The sequence below is a fragment of the Sceloporus undulatus genome, chromosome 6 (genome assembly GCF_019175285.1).
Source record: "Sceloporus undulatus isolate JIND9_A2432 ecotype Alabama chromosome 6, SceUnd_v1.1, whole genome shotgun sequence".
Taxonomy (NCBI): domain Eukaryota; kingdom Metazoa; phylum Chordata; class Lepidosauria; order Squamata; family Phrynosomatidae; genus Sceloporus; species Sceloporus undulatus.
In genome coordinates, this window is record NC_056527.1 from 13928648 (window position 1) to 13947657 (window position 19010).

Genomic DNA, 19010 nt, shown 5'->3' on the forward strand with positions numbered 1-19010 from the left:
ATAGACTTGCTTTTAACATAAAAAATTACAGAACAAGCATCTTTTAAAAGAAGAAAATAAGAAGGTAAGGTTAGCAAGCCAGGAATTGTTTTCATTTGGGTCGATGGGTTAGAAAAAGAAAGATCTCATACAAATGTAAGAAGAGATTAATAATACACAAAAACCTGAGATCTAATCCCCATTGTTTATGGTCAAATGTATATTTTCACCTCCTCAGTGCTAAATAGAAAAGCTATTTATTTTTCATTGGTAAAAAGGAAAACCATGGTGAATAGGAAAGCTATGCATTTTTCTATCCAGTTCTACTGTGGAGATGTTCTATGTTAACCAATCTCATATAGATAATGAGAAGAGTTAGGACGCTTGGGCTTTTGAGCTGAGAGCAGAGACTTTTCTATTTTATTGATCTGTAAATGGCTCTGAGCAACGTCTTGACTCCAGAGCTAGGTTAAATTGTTTTAAATTAATAAATGGGCGTCTTTGTGACAGAGCCCAAGATCCAAGAACCACTCTAGCAGAATGCAAGTCTCTGCCAACATATTCACTTCCTTGCCAGGTACAAAACAGCAGCCAGGGAGAGCAGTAACTTTCTTTGCTCTGTTCTGAAATGTTAGTATTTGTATTCCAATCCAGTGGACTAAAAGTGGAGTTTTCTGCTATCTGATGATTTTGGATTTAATCTAGTTTTATTGGTTGACAGTGGGGAATTTTAAAAAATGTATTAAAATGAACTGATTTCTGCAAATGAGAAGTTTTCTTTTTGAAAGAGAAGTCCAAAAAGCTCCAGTGTTTTTGATATCTCAATTGTCTACAGCTTTTTTACTAGGACCTTGTAGGCATCCAAGGGCAATACAGAACACAGTCTGTACAGATCGGCCATTAAGGCCAGCCTGGGGGCAGAGTCGGGGCGTGGCATAACACCACACAGCGGGTGGCATCACACTGCTACTGTGGCGCCGCAGAAAGGCCAGATTGGGGCTGCAGCATTCAGTTCCCACAGTCCCGATCTGGTGAAGACGGAGGCGGCTGCACGCCCCTTAGATAGGTGTCACTTTTCTCATCTTCTGCCACAGTTTAGGTCTTCCAACATTAAGCATTCATTATTACAGTTATATTAATTAATCAGTTAATCTTACCTAAGTAGAGGGTGAGACTGAAATCATATCTGTAACACACAATTATAGTTAGATTTCATGTTAACTACCATGGCTTTATTCTGTAATAGTTTGGTAAGGTACTTAAAATTACCTAATACACAACTCCTAAGGTTCAATAGACTAAACTAGATCTTTGTAGCACAGAATTCTAAGTACCTTATCAAACTACAAATCACAGGATTCCATAGCATGAGGCCCTTATAGTTTAAAGGAGTACCAAACTACTATCACTGTTAAATGTGGATACACTCTGAGAGAAAATAACATACATTCATTTCTGTCTTTCAGAGGTGCAAGGATGTGGCAGCAGGTTTGGGGAGGGACAATGAAAAAATCCAAAAAGATACATCATGTGTTTTGCATTTTTTGTGGGAATGCAGCCATAAAAACATATTCCTATCGCTTGGTTTTGTTTTTGGAAACGGAAGGAATTATCTCAGCCATTTTGTAATTAGAGAACTGATAGATTAGCAAACAACTCAAGGAATTATTGGTTTTGATGGTACCACATGGTACTTTACCGTTTACAGTGGTCATGTCATGGATTATCAAGATTAGTTTGGTTGAGCATTTACACGTACGTTAGAAGCCCTTATCTAGCGAGGTTGCCTAAGACTACTGTGCACACAACTGAGGCTTTCCATCTATTTCTGTTTTAGCAGAACCGGCAAGAAACCACAAGCCACTTTTGAAATTCCCCTGAGTTTAAAGGCCAATATGGTTTGGCAGGGGGAGCTACTTAAGTGAAAATAAAGGCCCACGTATGCACAAAGATTTATCATATAGGCACCCGCAGAAGTTTGAATTTGGAAGGCTAATTATTTTTGTGCAGAGGCTGTTTCACGGTGCAGTTCACTTCAAGAAGAAGAGTTGAAAACTTTCCAAAGGTTAGGTGATTCAAGGAAAAAAATAGCAAAACGATAACAACAGAAGGAAAGAGTTCAAAAAGATCAAGAGATTTGATTACAGGTTACTCAGTAAAAAGTACATCGGCTGTTCCTTGGGCTTCTGCAATAAGCCAACATTATGCCTAATACAGGATTTTTGAAAATTCCCCAAACCAGTTGCTTTATTGCACTTGGGGCTATCCTGAGCCTCTGTTAGAGCTAAACATGAGGAACCTACAGTAATTAGTAGTGGGAAGTTGTTAACCAGCACGTGTCGGAGAGAGTTCAGAGCCTATTCCAAGTAGCGTTAGTCACCAGAAAAGACTCATATAGAACAGTGTGCAGTTAATCTTTTGCAGGAGTCTGTAACAGCATTTAGAAAATATGTATAGCATTTTGGTTTTCTTTGCAGCTCTTGCTATCTCAGTGTTAATTGTAAACAGTGTTTTGCGCACTTAGCTTAGTCTAGGAGACTTTGGTGAGTCTTGAAGAAGAGCAATTTGACACCAAAACTCAAGGACACATCTTTTCCACAGGTTCATCAGTAGGAGGTGCCATAATGCTTCTATATCGTTTGTTTTGTACCTCCAAGTTATTTTTGACTTATGGTGACCCTAAGGAGAAACTATTATAGGGTTTTCTTGGCAAGTTTCTTCAGAAGGAGTTTGCCATTGCCATCCTGTGAAGCTGAGAGTGTGTGATTTGCCCAAGTAGTGGGTTTTTATGCTCGAGGAGAGAGATAACTCTGATTTTCAGAGTTGTAATCCAACACTCAAATCACTACATCCTGCTGGCTCTCCATCTGTATCCTAAATGGTTACTCTAATACAGAGGGGGATGTGAATTAGAAGATACCAACAAACCTGGTTAGGAAAAGAAAGGGAGATATTGTATGTGTATTCTAGACTGATTTGTATTCTATAGCACTGTATAGAATACACATATCTCCCCTTTTTTCTGATCAGGTTTGCTGATGCCTTCTAATTCACCTCCCCCTCTGCACAAGAGTAACCATTTTGGGCTTTTTAACAGTAGCTGAACAACAAGGAGCTCCAGTTTATTACGTGTTTAATCCTTTTTTAAAAATTAACTTTGTAAGTCATGCCCCAGCCAGGACTTTAAAATAGCAATTCACAAGTAAAATCATATTTAAAAATGAATGAATTAATGAATTTCAGGCCCTTAAGGATCTTAATCCTGCCATTGCAAGACAGTCCAAGGAAAATTCTATATAACCACTACATTGCACTTATTCCATTACTACAGTTGGCCCTCTCTATCTATGGATTTTGCAACCACAGATTCAAACAACCACAGTTTGAAAATATTCACACACAAAATGATCCAAAAAGCAAACCTTGATTTTGCCATTTTATATAGAGGACACCACTTTACAATGTCATTGTATATAATTGGACTTGAGCATCCACGGAGTTTGGTTTCCAGGGGGGTCCTAGAACCAGACCCTCATGGTTATTGAGGGCCCACTGTACAACCGGCATATTTTGAAAATTTGATCAAAGTTTACACAAACAGATAATATGCAAGATACTGTACTTATGTAATTTGTCTCTAAGCCACAAACCAGTTACGCTGCATTTCTTAGATGCTGGCCTACTAGGCCCTGTGGCCTTATTCTTCTTGGCTTCACTTTAGTTCAACTTTAGGTTAAGAAGCTACTTCCCACACAAGTCTTATCTATTGATGATAAGAAACCTCTTGGTGATTCTGTTCAAGGAAAGCAACAATTAATTTGTTTCATGCTCATCTTAGAAGTAAGATGTTTATGTAATTAAACTTGTCTGTTTTTTTAAAAAAATATTCCCAGAGAAATTTACACTAGAAGAACGTGTAAACAGTCTGGTTGAATCTAAAGAGCATTCTCTTCTGTAGAAAGGAGTGGTCCATCTGGTGCCTTCCAGGTGCAACCCTCATAAGCAAACATGGCCATTGACAGAAGTCATAATACAAACCGTTAGGAAATGGGTACCGGTTTGCCTGCTACTGCCCCAAGATCAGGATTTTTTGCTTCTATCATTAGCATTCCATACGTGTAGCATATACCAGCTTTGCACAGATAGATTTAGGGAATGGCTCTCTTGCCCTTCTTTGCAGGCCATAGTTCTCAAGGTACTCCACTTTCTATGTACTTTACAGTCCATCTCTTCTCATGTTCCTTCTCATTCTCAGTGCTCTCCTGCTTTCTGACTGGGACATATGGAAAGCTGCTTTGCAGTAGTTTACATTATTTACTCATTGACCTGGGAGTAAGCCCCACTGAACTCTGTGGGACTAAAGCCACAAGTTTGTGAGTTTGATCCCAGGGTTCCAAGACTGACTCAACCTTCCATCCTTTCGTAGCTCAGTAAAATGAGTACCCAGCTTGTTGGGGGCAATTGACTTATAGATTGTAAACCACTTAGAGATTGCTGAGTTCACAGATAAGTGCTGTAGAAACGTAAATGCTATTGCTATTGCTATCCTAAAGGCAGTTGATGTCATCTGATCATGGAAGCTAAGCAGAGTCAGCCCTAGTTAGTATGTGGATGAGAGGTGGCCGACGAATGCTAGGTGATATTTTAGAGGAAGGAACTGGCAAAACTACCGTCAGAGTATTCCTTGCCTAAGAAAACCCTGTGAAAAATTCATTGTATTGCCATAAATTGACAGGCAATCTGAAGGCACAGATACACACACAGATATTGGGAGATAAAATAAATACAAGTTTTTATTTAAATAAATAAATGTGTTTAAACAAATAAATCAGAGCCAAATGAGATTGTAACTGAGTTGCAAAAATAACAAGATTTAGGCTGCTATACCTAGCCTATAACTTGCTTTTAAAAATTACTTTAGAGATTTATATGTGGTCCTGTGACTGAGTTCTTTGGTAGCTTAGTACAAGTAATATCTGTATGTTTACTGTTACTAAAATAAGGCAGAATGTTTTCAGCTTCACAACAAATACCAACTGCCCTTCAGTTTTGTGATTTTTGCCTGAAAAGAAACAAATGAGTTATTTTTAACTCTAATTTTTAAATATGATATGGAAATCATTTAACTGATCATCCTTCATATAGGTTATATTTGATAAGCGTATGATGAGTTTGGTGTCAAAGAACTGATGGCAATTAACATAGATGTTGACGCATTGCAATAGATATTTCTTCCTTCTGTTAAAGATTTAATCAATTTAGATGTCTGGAAGGAAGACATCAAGATTAACCCATTGTCCTTGTATCTGGGTATCTGTTATATTAGTAACAGTCCACATTGTATAGTGATGGAAGCACCAATTAAAAGTGACTACTTTTAATTTATTACAACTTTAGATTTTACCTCAATATATTACTTAATGTTTGCTGTATATTTACTTATAGATTTCATTGTGTTCGCTATATGGGAGACACTTTAACCTGCTCACTCTGACAGCTGTCCTGTAAGTGCAGCAGATGAACATGTGGATTGCAGGTTTCTCCACATACTACCTAGGATTTTCTTTTAAGATATTAGAATTTTTATACACTTGTACTGTGACTGTGAAATGTTGCTACTACATGATCTGTATTAAGTAAAAATATTATTATCAGATGTCTTGGCCCACATCTCCAGAAGATCACAGGATTCCAACTAGGATATATACTTGGACATAATAAGCCATTATAGTTTGTTGTGATATTTGGACCTCAGATATGGTTTGTTGTTCCCAAACAAGCCAGCATAGTATGTCAAAAATAAAACCAGTATTAGGATGATTCAAAAAGCTTTTGCTTCCTGGTTAATTTTGCCTGCTTGCAGAAGGGAAGAATCAATGAGATGCTTGCACTAGTATTTTCTTTGTTCACCAGAAATCCTAGCCTGTTGTTATGTGCAAGCATGGCTCACGTCTAGTTTCTTATGGTAGATATCTAGTAAGCTGTAGAGAAATATTCAGACAATGGGATAAGAATAGGCTGTAAACTGTGTTCCTACTGCAGAATTGCTAATCTCTGGACGGCATGGAGGAGCAGTCCACATACTATTGTGTTATTCCCCGTATGCCAACAAATGATGTAGGAGTCCAAAGTTCTTTTCTGTTTTAACCATTGACTCTTTCTCCCTTGGTGTGAGCTTTTCAGTTTCTTGCCTAACCAGCAAGATGTGTTCCCCTTCTATCAAATATCTTTCAGGTAGTGAAAAATTAGAAAATCAAAAATGGAAAATAAGAAAAGGTATATATCCAATGAGACTTCAGATGGTGCACACACATCTTTGCCAATAGAAAAGAAAAGAAAGCAAAATGTGGAGATTAAGTGAACAGAAACGGTTCAGCTGACTGCTCCCTAGCAGATCATGGTCCAGGAAAACAAATTAATTAATTCAGCTTACGTGACTGCAAAACAGTGAGTCTCTGGGGGCAGTAATGAGACAACATTAAAAAGAATATTTATTTTGACAAGTGACAATGAATTGGATGGCTCTGTACCAATGCCCCTGAAACAAATAAGAAGACCCCTCCCCCCAAAAAAGAATCAGACAGAATAGATGGCAACTTCCTTATAGAAGGTAAAAAAAAAAAGGTAAAGCAAAGACTCCCGAGTTATCTGCCCTACTAGCGATAAGAGCTGCAGTTTTAACGGTGGTGAAAACTGCAACTGCCATGTGTTACCATGTTGGGAACATAGGTTCCAAAGCACGGAATTGAACTGTACTGCATTCCTAAACAACTAGAACAGCAAAATGAAGTTTCAATGCAGATGTGAGACTTTATGGACATTAGCAATAGAGACAGTAAAATGAAACAGTACCAGAGAGAAGCAGCAAAGCTCTGGAGTAGTGGACAGTCACACCCTTCCTTCCAAAACTATTTGAAGGCCCCCCCCCCCCCCCCGAGAATTCAACAGCAGCAAATCCAGCTTTACACATTCAGCCACTTTCATCTAATAGGTCAAATGAGAGCTGTTCTAATATTCAGGAATTAATTAGAGAGTCAGTAAACAGAGGAATTAATATTAACACCCAAACTACAATTAATTTAAATGATTTTAATTCAGTGGATTTGTTTAATCAAATGAATTTCATGAATTTCATGCATATGATTCAAAGTAATGATACAGACAGAATGAATCAGATTAACAACGAATTAATATAAGCAGAATGAATAAATTACCAATGAATTTATAAATACAAATAACAATAGCCAAGGAATCAGTTCACACATAGAATAAAAACAAAACGTGCCATTAAGAAACCAGAAAAAGGAGGGAGAAAACAAAATGTAACTTGCTGTTTAGGAAGAAAATATGGTGAAACACTAAACATGTAGACAGTGATGTCTTGGACCTCAGCCTCAGATAGGGAAGAAGAGTTGCTAAGATTTGAAAGTAGTGAAGAATCAGGCAGTTACAATGAAGGAAAGGAGACTTCAAAAAACGATATGGAGAAAGAAAATCCTTTCATCAGGTTGTTTGATGCAGATTCATACTGGCATATTTTGAAAGAGTTCTTCAGACTTACATACCAATCAGAATGACAAACAGCCAGAAAGGGAACACGAGGATGCTGGCATCAGAGTAGCATGAGTTAAATGAGTCAGCTTCAAAAGATGCAGACCAGATACATTTAAAGAGTTAATAAAGGATATGGCTTATCTTAAAGTGCCATTAGTGGGTGGTTCAATTTTGGCAAGGATTTTACACAGTAGCCCCTAGGGAAGGAAATATGGTGAGCTAGCTATCCATGAATTGGTGCTCTTGCAGATCATCCCCTCCCATATTAGTCAATGGTGCTGCATGCACACAGTGGTGATAATGTGGGTGCGCACACGTCACCATCCATTGATTAATATGGGCTTGAGCTCTCACATTTTCCCATCCATGAGGTGCCACAGAGCGAACCCTTCATGGATAGAAAGGGCACACTGTACAACCCTTAGGAATATGGATGAGCATAGACTATAGAATCATAGAATTGGAAGAGACCACTAGTGCCATCCAGTCTGAGCCCCTGCCATGCAGGAACTCACAAAGTACCTGACAGGTCACCATCCAGCCTCTTTTTTAAAATCTCCAAAGAAAGAGACTCCATCACACTCTGAGGGAGTGTATTCCACTGTCAAACAGTTCTTACTTCAGAAAGTTCTTCCTAATGTTGAGGTGGAATCACTTTTCCATTGCTCCGTGTCCTAGTCTGTGGAGCAGCAGAAATCAAGCTTGCTCTATCCTCAATATGACACCCCTTTAAAGGTTTAAACAGGGCTATCATATCACCTCTTGGCCTTCCCTTCTCCAGACTAAACATACCCAGCTCCCTATGTTTCTCCATAGGGCATGGTTTCCAGATCCTTCACCATTTTGGTCACCTTCCTCTGGACACGCTCCAGGTTGTCAACATCCTTTTTGAATTCTGGTGTCCAGGACTAGACATGGTATTACAGGTGAAGCCTGACCAAAGCAGAATAGAGTGCACTATTACTTCCCTTGATCTAGACACTGTACTTCTGTTCATGCAGCCTAGAATTGCATTGGCTTTTTAAGCTGCCACATCACACTGTTGACTCATGAACAGTGAGAGAACAGAGGGAGCATTAAAGAAGGCTCATGAGGCCTTGGTGTTAGTCATATGTACAACTATTGTTCCCTTTTTGTTTGCTACAGCAGCAGTGCAGTGAACACAAGAAATTCTTGAATCTCAGGTCATTAGTTTGAGATCTTTACACAGAGTGACTGGAAAGATCCAGAAACTTCTTCAGTTTATAGCAGAAACAAAGTGTGCATTACAGCCACCACAGTGGTCAGAAGATCTGCCTGGCCCCATCACTGGGAGGCTGATAAAAAAAATCTTGGTCAAATTTGGTATATATGCCTTTTATGAGGCAATTATTATTTGCAGAAAAGGTTTAGAGATGTGAAGGGCTGTAGAGAAGGTGTTGAAGGAGAGAAGAGATAAGAAACAAGTTTTATACCTACAATCTAGAGGGGGAAAAGAAAAGAAAAAATATAGAAACAACAAGTATTCTTTTTGAGGTTGTAAACGTGCAAAACAAGGTGAGTCTAGATTTGGAAGACCACAGTGAAACAGACTGGCCTTCAATGCAGAAGACAGGGATTTTAGCAAAACATAAGAGGGCTGAGCCAAGCCGGTAGAGGTGGCTGTGTCAACGGGGGGGGGGGGGGGGGGGGGGGGGATAATGGTAGATGGAAATTGTTTGCATTACAATTTGCAATGATTACACATAACAACAATGGATAAATCAGGTGCTCACCCGAGGATACAAAATTTTATTTGCCAAAATGTAAGAGAGATACCTTCCATCACTGATACTGAAAAGATAGAACAAAATATTAGTAGTATGCAAGGAAATAGTGCACCTAGTGTAGATTGGATTCATAGATTAAGTTTCCCATTCTCAGAAATTCAAAGGAGTGTACTCAGCCTTCTTCACACTACCAAAAGCAATGGTTCATTCAGGCCCTGTTTTTAATCTTAAAATACCAGATTAGAATGGAAAAGGGTGTTTGTAATGTGGCTGGATGAAAGGAACCATCCACATTTATATGACATTATAAAAAAAAAATAACTGCACAGGCAGCCTTTGGGCGAACAGTTCTTCAATCAGTTATGTAGCGAGAGGGAGTCATTCTCGCCCGCATAGAGGAGGCTTAAAAATGTCTCAGTAGTATCTGGATTATTCCTCTTTGCTATAGAGAGAATGAGGGGTTGATACTTAACTGTGAAGGTTCTTTTTTGGATGACCTGAAAGAGAAATCCACCCTTTTGCAGATTGTGGCTGAATACTAAAAGGAGATAAACAAAATAAAATCAATTAGAATAAAGGAATACATAAATTACAATAAAACATGGCATTGTAGTTAGAACCACACATAAATTGGTTGTCTAAGGCAGGCTTTATCATGAAACTGACACGAAGGGAGAAAGAGTCAATGGTTAAACAAAAAAGAACTTTGGACTTTGGACTCATGCATCATTTGCTGGCACGTGGGGAATAACCTAGTAGTATGTGGATTGCTTTTTTGGGCCATCCAAGAATGAACCTTCATGGTAAGTGCCAACATCTCATAACATTGTCTGATAAGAGTGATGTAATATTACATCAAAGGGATTCATTTTCAGGACACTGATGCCTAGTCTAAATTGCATATATGTTAATGCCTTCTAATATTGACTACAGTAAGTAGTTCTTACTCTGAAAGTGGCACCATTAGAACAAAGTTATGTAGTGATCAAAATTCACCATTAATCTTTTTTTAAATGGGGGATTCTATAATGGCATTGTAGACAATTTACGGCTTATGTGTGCTTTTTGCCTGCTGCTTCTAGAAATATGTAAATAATGCCAGCTGCTTGTTATATTATTGTTCTTGGTTATTTGAATGGGCAAATGGCTGCACAGCTCTCAGGGATTGGTAAAAGGAGAGTATGTCTCTTTTAGGATTTTAAAAAAAAAAAAGGGGGGGGGGAGATCTAATTATTTTTGTACAATTCCTGTTTGTTGGAGGGAAGGCAACAGGGGGAATGCTGAAGGTATAATACCTATTTCAATTAGTAATTCTTATGATATTTTCTTTATTATTCTAAATCCTTTATAGACTTCTCTTAATGTGGAATGATCTTTACAGAAATGTCTTCCAAGGAATTCAGGTGTTGTTATGTGATTCAAATACAAACATTCAAATATAAGCCTGCCATATTGATTGCATACAGACATAATGATCATCCATGGTTTAATTGACACGTAAATTAATATTGGGGTCATATAATCTAAAATCACATTCTCAGGGTGACTTAAAGGATAAAATCAAAAGGTGGACCTCCATGTTCAGTTAAAAACACCATTGTTTGAAATCAGTTTATTTCAGTAAACTATAGTTGAGACTAACCACAGTTTTGGGGCTTTAGAAGTACTGTTCATTTCATCCCCCCCCCCCCCCCCCCCAAAAACCCTTTTCAACATATTATTTCCTGCTGAAAGTACTATTTCTCTACAATGGTACATGTTATGGAAGTGTGGGGAGGGGACACATAGGAGAAACAGTAAGGCATTTGCTGTCTTCCAAAGAGTTCATGTGGTATTTGCTGTTGTGGCTAGTTGTTTGGGGAAAAGACAAGCACAAAAAGCACTGAATAAATGTAAATAATGAGACTGCCAATATTTCTTCTCCTGTTCATCTGTTTGTCTTGTGCCCTGAGACTGGATGGTCAGCTGTCATTGTGTTATGTTTCACCTGTGAAAACCACCTGTGAATGTGCATTTCTTCTTGGTGAGGGAGACAAATTATCAGCCCTTCAGAGCAAGAGAAAGAAAATCACAAATGGAATTATATGGTAGCTACCAATCTCAGCTTTAAATAGTTTGGAATGGTCTTCTGTGGTGGCATTTTTATTGGATAGTGACCACAGTGAAGAAAATACAGTTGGCCAAGATGACACTTCCTGTTTGAGAGAGAATTTTCTTACCTGGAGCAAATGGTGAACATGGTTTCTCAAAAGGTAGCAGCAGTTGCTTAGGAAGACAATGATAACTTTTCTCCTTTTATCTTCTCAGAGAGAGCCTAAGAGAGTAGGTTAGACAGATTGTAAAGCAGTGCTAGTCAAAATGGCAGTTCCTGGACTGGTGCCACTCTCTGAGACATCAGCTGCTGATGAAATCAATAACACTTGTAGCCAGTTGGTTTAAATATTTGAAGGGATGTCATATTGAGGAGGGAGCCAGCTTGTTTTCTGCTACTCCAGAGAACAGGACTCGAAACAATGGATGGAAGCTATAGCAAAAGAGATTCCACCTCAACATTAGAAGGATCTTAGAATCATAGAATCATAGAGTTGGAAGAGACCACTAGGGCCATCCAGTCCAACCCCATTCTGCCATGCAGGAAATCCAAATCAAAGCATCCCTGACAGATGGCCATCCAGCCTCTGTTTAAAGACCTCCAAGGAAGGAGACTCTATCACCCTCCGAGGGAGTGCATTCCACTGTCGAACAGCCCTTACTGTCAGGAAGTTCCTCCTAATGTTCAGGTGGAATCTCTTTTCCTGTAGCTTGCATCCATTATTCCGGGTCCTGTTCTCTGGAGCAGCAGAAAACAAGCTTGCTCCCTCCTCAATATGACATCCTTTCAAATATTTAAACAGGGCTATCATATCGCCTCTTAACCTTCTTTTCTCCAGGCTAAACATCCCCAGCTCCCTAAGTCGTTCCTCATAGGGCATGGTTTCCAGACTCTTCACCATTTTTGTCGCCCTCCTTTGGACACGCTCCAGTTTCTCAATGTCCTTTCTGAATTGTGGTGCCCAGAACTGGACACAATATTCTAGGTGGGGCCTGACCAGAGCAGAATACAGTGGCACTATTACTTCTCTTGATCTAGACACTATACTTCTATTGATGCAGCCTAAAATAGCATTGGCCTTTTTAGCTGCCGCATCACACTGTTCACTCATGTTCAACTTGTGGTCTACTTGGACTCCTAGATCCCTTTCACATGTAGTTTCATTCAGCCAGGTGTCACCCATCCTATATCTGTGCATTTTATTTTTCCGCCCTAAGTGCAATACCTTACATTTCTCTGTGTTGAATTTCATTTTGTTAGCCTTGGCCCAGCTTTCTAGTCTATTCAGGTCATTTTGAATCTTGATCCTGTCCTCTGGGGTATTAGCTATTCCCCCTAATTTGGTGTCGTCTGCAAATTTGATAAGTATGCTCCCAATTCTGTCATCCAGGTCATTGATAAAGATGTTGAATAACACTGGGCCCAGGACAGAGCCCTGTGGGACCCCACTGGTCACTTCTCTCCAGGATGAAAAGGAGCCATTGTTGAGCACCCTTTGGGTTCGGCCGGTCAACCAATTACAGATCCATGTAACAGTTCCTTTGTCTAGCCCACATTTTACCAGCTTGTTTGCAAGTATGTCATGGGAAACCTTGTCAAAGGCCTTACTGAAATCAAGATATACTATATCCACAGCATTCCCTTCATCTACCATGCTGGTGATTTTATCAAAGAAAGAGATTAGGTTTGTCTGGCATGACTTGTTTCTCTGAAACCCGTGTTGACTTTTTGTGATTATGGCATTGCCTTCTAGATGTTCACAGACTCTCTGTTTAATGATCTGCTCCAGAATCTTTCCTAGTACTGATGTCAGACTAACTGGACGATAATTGTTGGGATCCTCTTTTTTCCCCTTTTTGAAGATGGGGACAACGTTTGCCCTCCGCCAGTCTGCTGGGATCTCTCCTGTTTTGCAGGAGTTTTCAAAGATTATTGCCAATGGCTCCGATATTACATTTGCTAGTTCTTTTAATACCTTTGGATGGAGTTCATCTGGTCCTGGAGACTTAAATTCATTTAGATTAATAAGATATTCCTCTACTATCTCTTTACTTATTCTGAGCTGAAATTCCTCTATTCTGTCCTCTGCTCCATTATCCTCAGGTTGAGCACCCTTTGCCTTTTCTGAGAAGACTGAGGAAAAGAAGGTGTTGAGTAATTCTGCCTTTTCTCTGTCTTCTGTTAGCATTTTGCCATCTTCTCCACGCAGTGGCCCTACCGTTTCCTTCTTCTTCCTTTTGCTGCGGACATATCCAAAAAAGCCCTTTTTATTGTTCTTAACCTCTCTAGCAAGCCTGAGTTCATTCTGCGCTTTAGCTTTTCTGACTTTACCCCTGCACATGCCTGCTATTTCTTTGAATTCCTTTTTTGTGATTTCCCCCTTTTTCCATTTCTTATACATGTTCCGTTTCAAACTTAGCTCGGTTGAAAGTTCCTTAGTCATCCATCCTGGTTTCTTGAGACACCTCCCGTTTTTCTTTCTCACTGGAACTGTTTGAAATTGTGCCTTCAGTATCTCTCTTTTGAGAAACTCCCATCCGTCCTGAACTCCTTTATCTTTTAGTATTTCTGACCATGGAATCGCCCTCAATACTTCTCTAAGTTTACTGAAATCCGCTCTCCTAAAGTCTAGGATGCGTGTCTGACTATGCCTGGCTTCTCCTTTCCACTGTATAACAAACTTCAGGAGAACATGGTCACTTCCACCTAATGATCCCACCACTTGCACCCCATTAACCAAGTCATCCTTGTTGGTTAGGATCAGATCTAAAATAGCTGACCCCCTTGTTGCCTCTTCCACCTTTTGGACCATGAAATTGTCTTCCAGGCAAGTGAGGAATTTGTTAGGCCTTGAGGATTTTGCTGACTTTGACTTCCAGCAAATATCAGGATAGTTGAAGTCGCCCATCACTACTACATCTCTCTTTTCTGACTGTGTGGTCATCTGTTCTAGAAAGATATCATCCAATTCCTCAGTCTGACTTGGGGGTCTGTAGTAGACTCCCACCGTAACATCCTTGTTGTTTCCCTCCCCTTTAATTTTTATCCACATGCTCTCCACCTGGCTGCCAGTATTGATGTCTTCGATCTCTTCACTGGTGTAAATATCTCTGACATATAGTGCTATTCCTCCTCCTTTCCTGTTTGGCCTATTTCTCTTAATAAGGTTATACCCCTCTATTTCCACATTCCAATCATGAGACTCATCCCACCAGGTTTCAGTGATGCCTATTATATCATATTTGCTTTGTTGTACTAGGAGTTCGAGTTCATCTTGCTTATTTCCCATGCTCTGTGCATTAGTGTAGAGACATCACAGACCATGGTTCCCTTTTACTTGCTGCCCGTGCAAGTTTTTTTGCCTCCCACTGTTGGGTCCTTGCACTTTTTTTCTTGTTTCCTCTATGTCAGTTTGACTATTTTCGCCATCCCTTTCGCCTTCCTTAATATTGTCTCCCTTCCCCTCGGAACTCAGTTTAAAGCCCTCCTGATCAAGTTCTTGAGACTGTTGGCAAAAACATTTCTTCCAACTGGCGTGAGATGCAACCTGTCTGTTGCAAGAAGTCCCTCCTCATGGAACCGCAGCCCATGATCGAAGAATCCAAATCCTTCTCGGCGGCACCATCTGCGAAGCCAGTTGTTCACATCCGCTATTTTCCTCTCCCTTCCTGGACCATGCCCTTCAACTGGCAGAAGAGACGAGATGACAACCTGTACATCCATTCCTTTCAGCTTCCTACCAAGCACCTCGTAATCCCTTTTGATGTTCTGAAGGCTGTGTCTTGCAGTATCATTAGTTCCCACGTGGACCAAAAGGAAGGGGTATTTGTCAGTAGGCTTGACCAGTCTTGTCAGCCTCTCTGTCACATCACGGATCTTTGCACCTGGAAGACAACACACCTCTCGAGACATCTTGTCAGGCCTACATATCACTGCTTCTGTACCCCTCAGCAAGGAGTCCCCCACTACGACCACACGCCTCCTCCTAGGCTTAGCAGCGACTGTTCTCTCGGGTGGGACTCTCAGGCTCCCCTGCTCTGTCCCTGAAGTTTGTTCATGCTGCTCTTCTTCATCCTCCTTAATAAGGGAAAGAGCTTCGAATCGATTCCCTAGCTGCAAGCTCCCAGAACAATCCCTTCTTGGCTTACTTCTCTTTGTGACATTCCTCCAGCTGTCTGCCTCCTGTGTATGGCAAGTGACCTCTTCCACTCTAGCATCTTCCTCTGCATGGTACTCATCCAAGATCGTTAGTTCTATTGTGTCCAGGAAATCCTCTTGTTCCCTAATATGCTGAAGTGTAGCTACTCTTGACTCCAGCTGCTGCACTTTCTCCTCCAAGAGTGCTACCAACTTGCACTTGGTGCATGTGAAGTTCTTGACTTCTGTAGGCAAGAAGAGAAACATCCCACAAGAGTTGCAGGTGACTACAGCAGATCCCTCGTTGTCCATACTGCAAAGTCTTTAGTAATGACTATAACAGTCAGTCTACTGGGAATACTACTTTAAAGGAATGTACTGGCTGCTATCTGATACTTAAAGGCAAGGTTATATTTCAATATCTGATTCTAACCTGATGCCACTTGAGTAGAGTTGTTGAGTTAAAGAAAACTAAAAACTCTGGAAGGCTCTGGAAGTTGGTATATAAAGCTAGTCTGCTAGCTCCGCCCCCTTGTGACTCACAGATGTGACTCACAGAAGCTCCGCCCCTTCAGCACGAGCACACGGTTTCAAGCACACGGTCTCAAAATGGCTGCCAAGCAACTCCTCTCCTTCTCCTCTCTCTGGCCGGACTGTTCTGGAAGGCTCTGGAAGTTGGTATATAAAGCTAGTCTGCTAGGCTCCACCCCCTTGTGACTCACAGATGTGACTCACAGAAGCTCCACCCCTTCAGCACGAGCACACGGTCTCAAAATGGCTCCCAAGCAGCTCCTCTCCTTCTCCTCTCTCTGGCCGGACTTCCTGACAGTAAGGGCTATTCGTCAGTGGAACACACTCCCTCGGAGTGTAGAGGAGTCTTCTTCCTTGGAGATCTTTAAACAGAGGCTGGATGGCCATCTGTCAGGGATACTTTGATTGAGAGTTCCTGCATGGCAGGGGGTTGGACTGAATGACCTTTGTGGTCTCTTCCAACTCTAAATTCTATGATAAAAGTATGGTACCAGTTCTTGGTACAGTAGGGGAAATATTATTGGTCCCCCACATCAGTACCCTGAGAAACACGGCTTCAGAGCTTCCCCTTCCTGGCAACAATTTACAGTGGTGATAGAATCCCTCCTCAGAGGTTACAACAGGTAGTGAAATACTCCCATCTTCATGTTTGAGAGAATATCTGAATCAAGCTCTACTGGATTGAGTAAATAGGAAGTAGGCTAGCATTAGGAAATGAGGACAGTTACTCAGTGAGGTTGAGGCTCTCAGGTGCCTTTCATAGAAAAATCCAGGCTGTGACTTGCTAGTATGGATGTTTTGTTCATTATTATAAAGTACATAGGCAATATTATTATTATTAAGCTTTATTTATATAGCGTGTAAATTTACACAGCACTGTACATAAAATCATTTAATTAGATGGTTCCCTGCCTTCATGCTTACAATCTGAGAAAACACGACACAAAAGGAGAAGGGAATGGTTGAGGGGAAGGGCACTTCATATTCTGTTGATTGCTTTGAATCTAATTGTGAAGCTCAATTTTAGTTCTCGCAAATTCTGCTCACAGTGCAAATTTCACAGGATTGCCTCCCTGATATCGGCATAGGAGTATTTTGTGGTTGCCACATTTGTAAAATACTATTTGTAAAATATCAAACAGATATTTCTTTTGGGGTGGTGCAATATGACAGACTTAGGGATCTGTATGCACTATGATATTTAGTTTCTTTTTTCAACAGAATGAAATGGGGGGGGGTTAAGTTGTGGGATATTTCATACTGTAAATATTTCATCTCTCTTGGATTTTGTATGCATTTTTGGAGGTACCTATTTGAATACAGTAGGGACTTCTTATCCGTGGACTTGCCATCTGCAGATTTAAGGATCTGTAGACGGCAAACCCCCTTTGTCTCCAATGACAGTGTGTGCACATGGCTGTGCTAGTAGATGTGCGCACATCATACCCCCCCATTAGGGAGAATGGGACTTGAGGTCCCTATTATTTGGTATCCATAGGAGGGTCCGGAATGGATCCCTCACAGATACCAATGTCTGACTGTAACAAAATGTCTGCATTTCATAACTTTGTAGCTCTTAATGCTAGGTGGCATCAGCCTTCTTATGGAACCTGGTTGTTTCTGAGAAGGGTCTGTTCATGTGGCAGAATGTTTCTCCAGATCTTTATGTTGAGAATAAAGTTGTCCTGATTATTTAGCATTGACCATCACTGTACTAGAGAATAGAATCATACTATTATTGTTTGATAGGGCTTTAAAAGTAACTATATACAAATCAGATTGCTTTATTTAATATACTTTCCTTTATCATCTAATTTGAGGCAGATTCAAGTCATCATATCTGTTCTATAATTCATGATTGTTATTTCTCTACTGCAGTTAAACAAGGAAAAGGGTCATGGCTCGTTTAACGAAACGGCGGCAGGCAGATACAAAAGCCATCCAGCATCTTTGGGCGGCTATAGAGATAATCCGAAATCAGAAGCAAATTGCTAACATTGATCGTATTACAAAGTAAGTATCGTTTAAATACTACTAATAAAAATGCCATGCCTCTAAGAGAACAAGAGCAATGAAAGTGGTACATCGCAGAAGCATTTCCCCTTTTTATTAAAAATTATATAAAAACCTGCATACTCATGTTCTACAATTTTTAGGTTTGAAATCATGGGCAGAGCAGAGAAAAAGAAAAGTTATAGATGATATGGATTTGATCTATGATCTGTCTTGTCTGCTCTCCTGCCATCAGGAGTATCTGGCACATTATAGGAAAATGCAGAGATTTTATTGTAAAATGATATACAGTCTTTGTAGTGGGAATATTAAATCCTGATGTTTTTCAGCCTTGAAGAAAAAGCATCTTACTATTTATAAAACAGCATATGAAAACTGTTTGAAATGAGGAAAATCTTGTTTTCATCTCTGATGTGTATAGTTTATAATATGGTTAAAGTATGAGATGGGAGACTGAGGCCAATTCTCAGTTCCAACTAGGTATATTCTGGCTGGGTCTAGCAATTGGGTTTAGGCTCCAGCCTCATATAATCCTTTAGGATTATTGGGCTGTTAAGTTTCTCTTGTTCTGACCTATTCCACAGGATTGTTGGGAGCATAAAATGGGGAGTGAAGAGGATAATGTACACTGCCTTGATGTCATTGGAGTCAATGAACAAGAACAACGACTATGCACTCTGTCTTTCTCCTTCATAGCAAGGAAAGAAGACTAGACTTTCAATTTCATTTCTATTTTGTGGCAAAATATGGTTTGTTGTTTTCCCCAAACTGGAAAAGTTATGCTTTGCACAAGATAGTTTGCTCAGAAACAAGGATGGTTTAATCCTATTTCATGAGCTTGCTTTGCAGGCAGACAATGTCTTTTACCAACCACAGTAGTGTGGGTTTAGATGTTATGGCAAATGTTGTGCCACAAACCAAGAGTAAAAGCTTGTAATCTTCCCATCCGTGCATAA

At 40.1% G+C, this 19010-nt stretch overlaps 1 protein-coding gene across 15 annotated transcripts in view; it reads left to right on the top strand.

Moving 5' to 3' along the window:
• ZMYND11 (zinc finger MYND-type containing 11) overlaps positions 1-19010 on the top strand; it is a 121311-nt gene that overhangs the window by 45206 nt on the left and 57095 nt on the right. For all 15 annotated transcript variants that reach the window (XM_042471998.1, XM_042471994.1, XM_042471995.1 and 12 more), the window contains one exon: positions 17920-18054. In XM_042471998.1, coding sequence (XP_042327932.1) covers positions 17939-18054 — 116 coding nt within the window. In that variant the 5' untranslated portion in view covers positions 17920-17938. The remainder of the gene's footprint in view (positions 1-17919; positions 18055-19010) is intronic.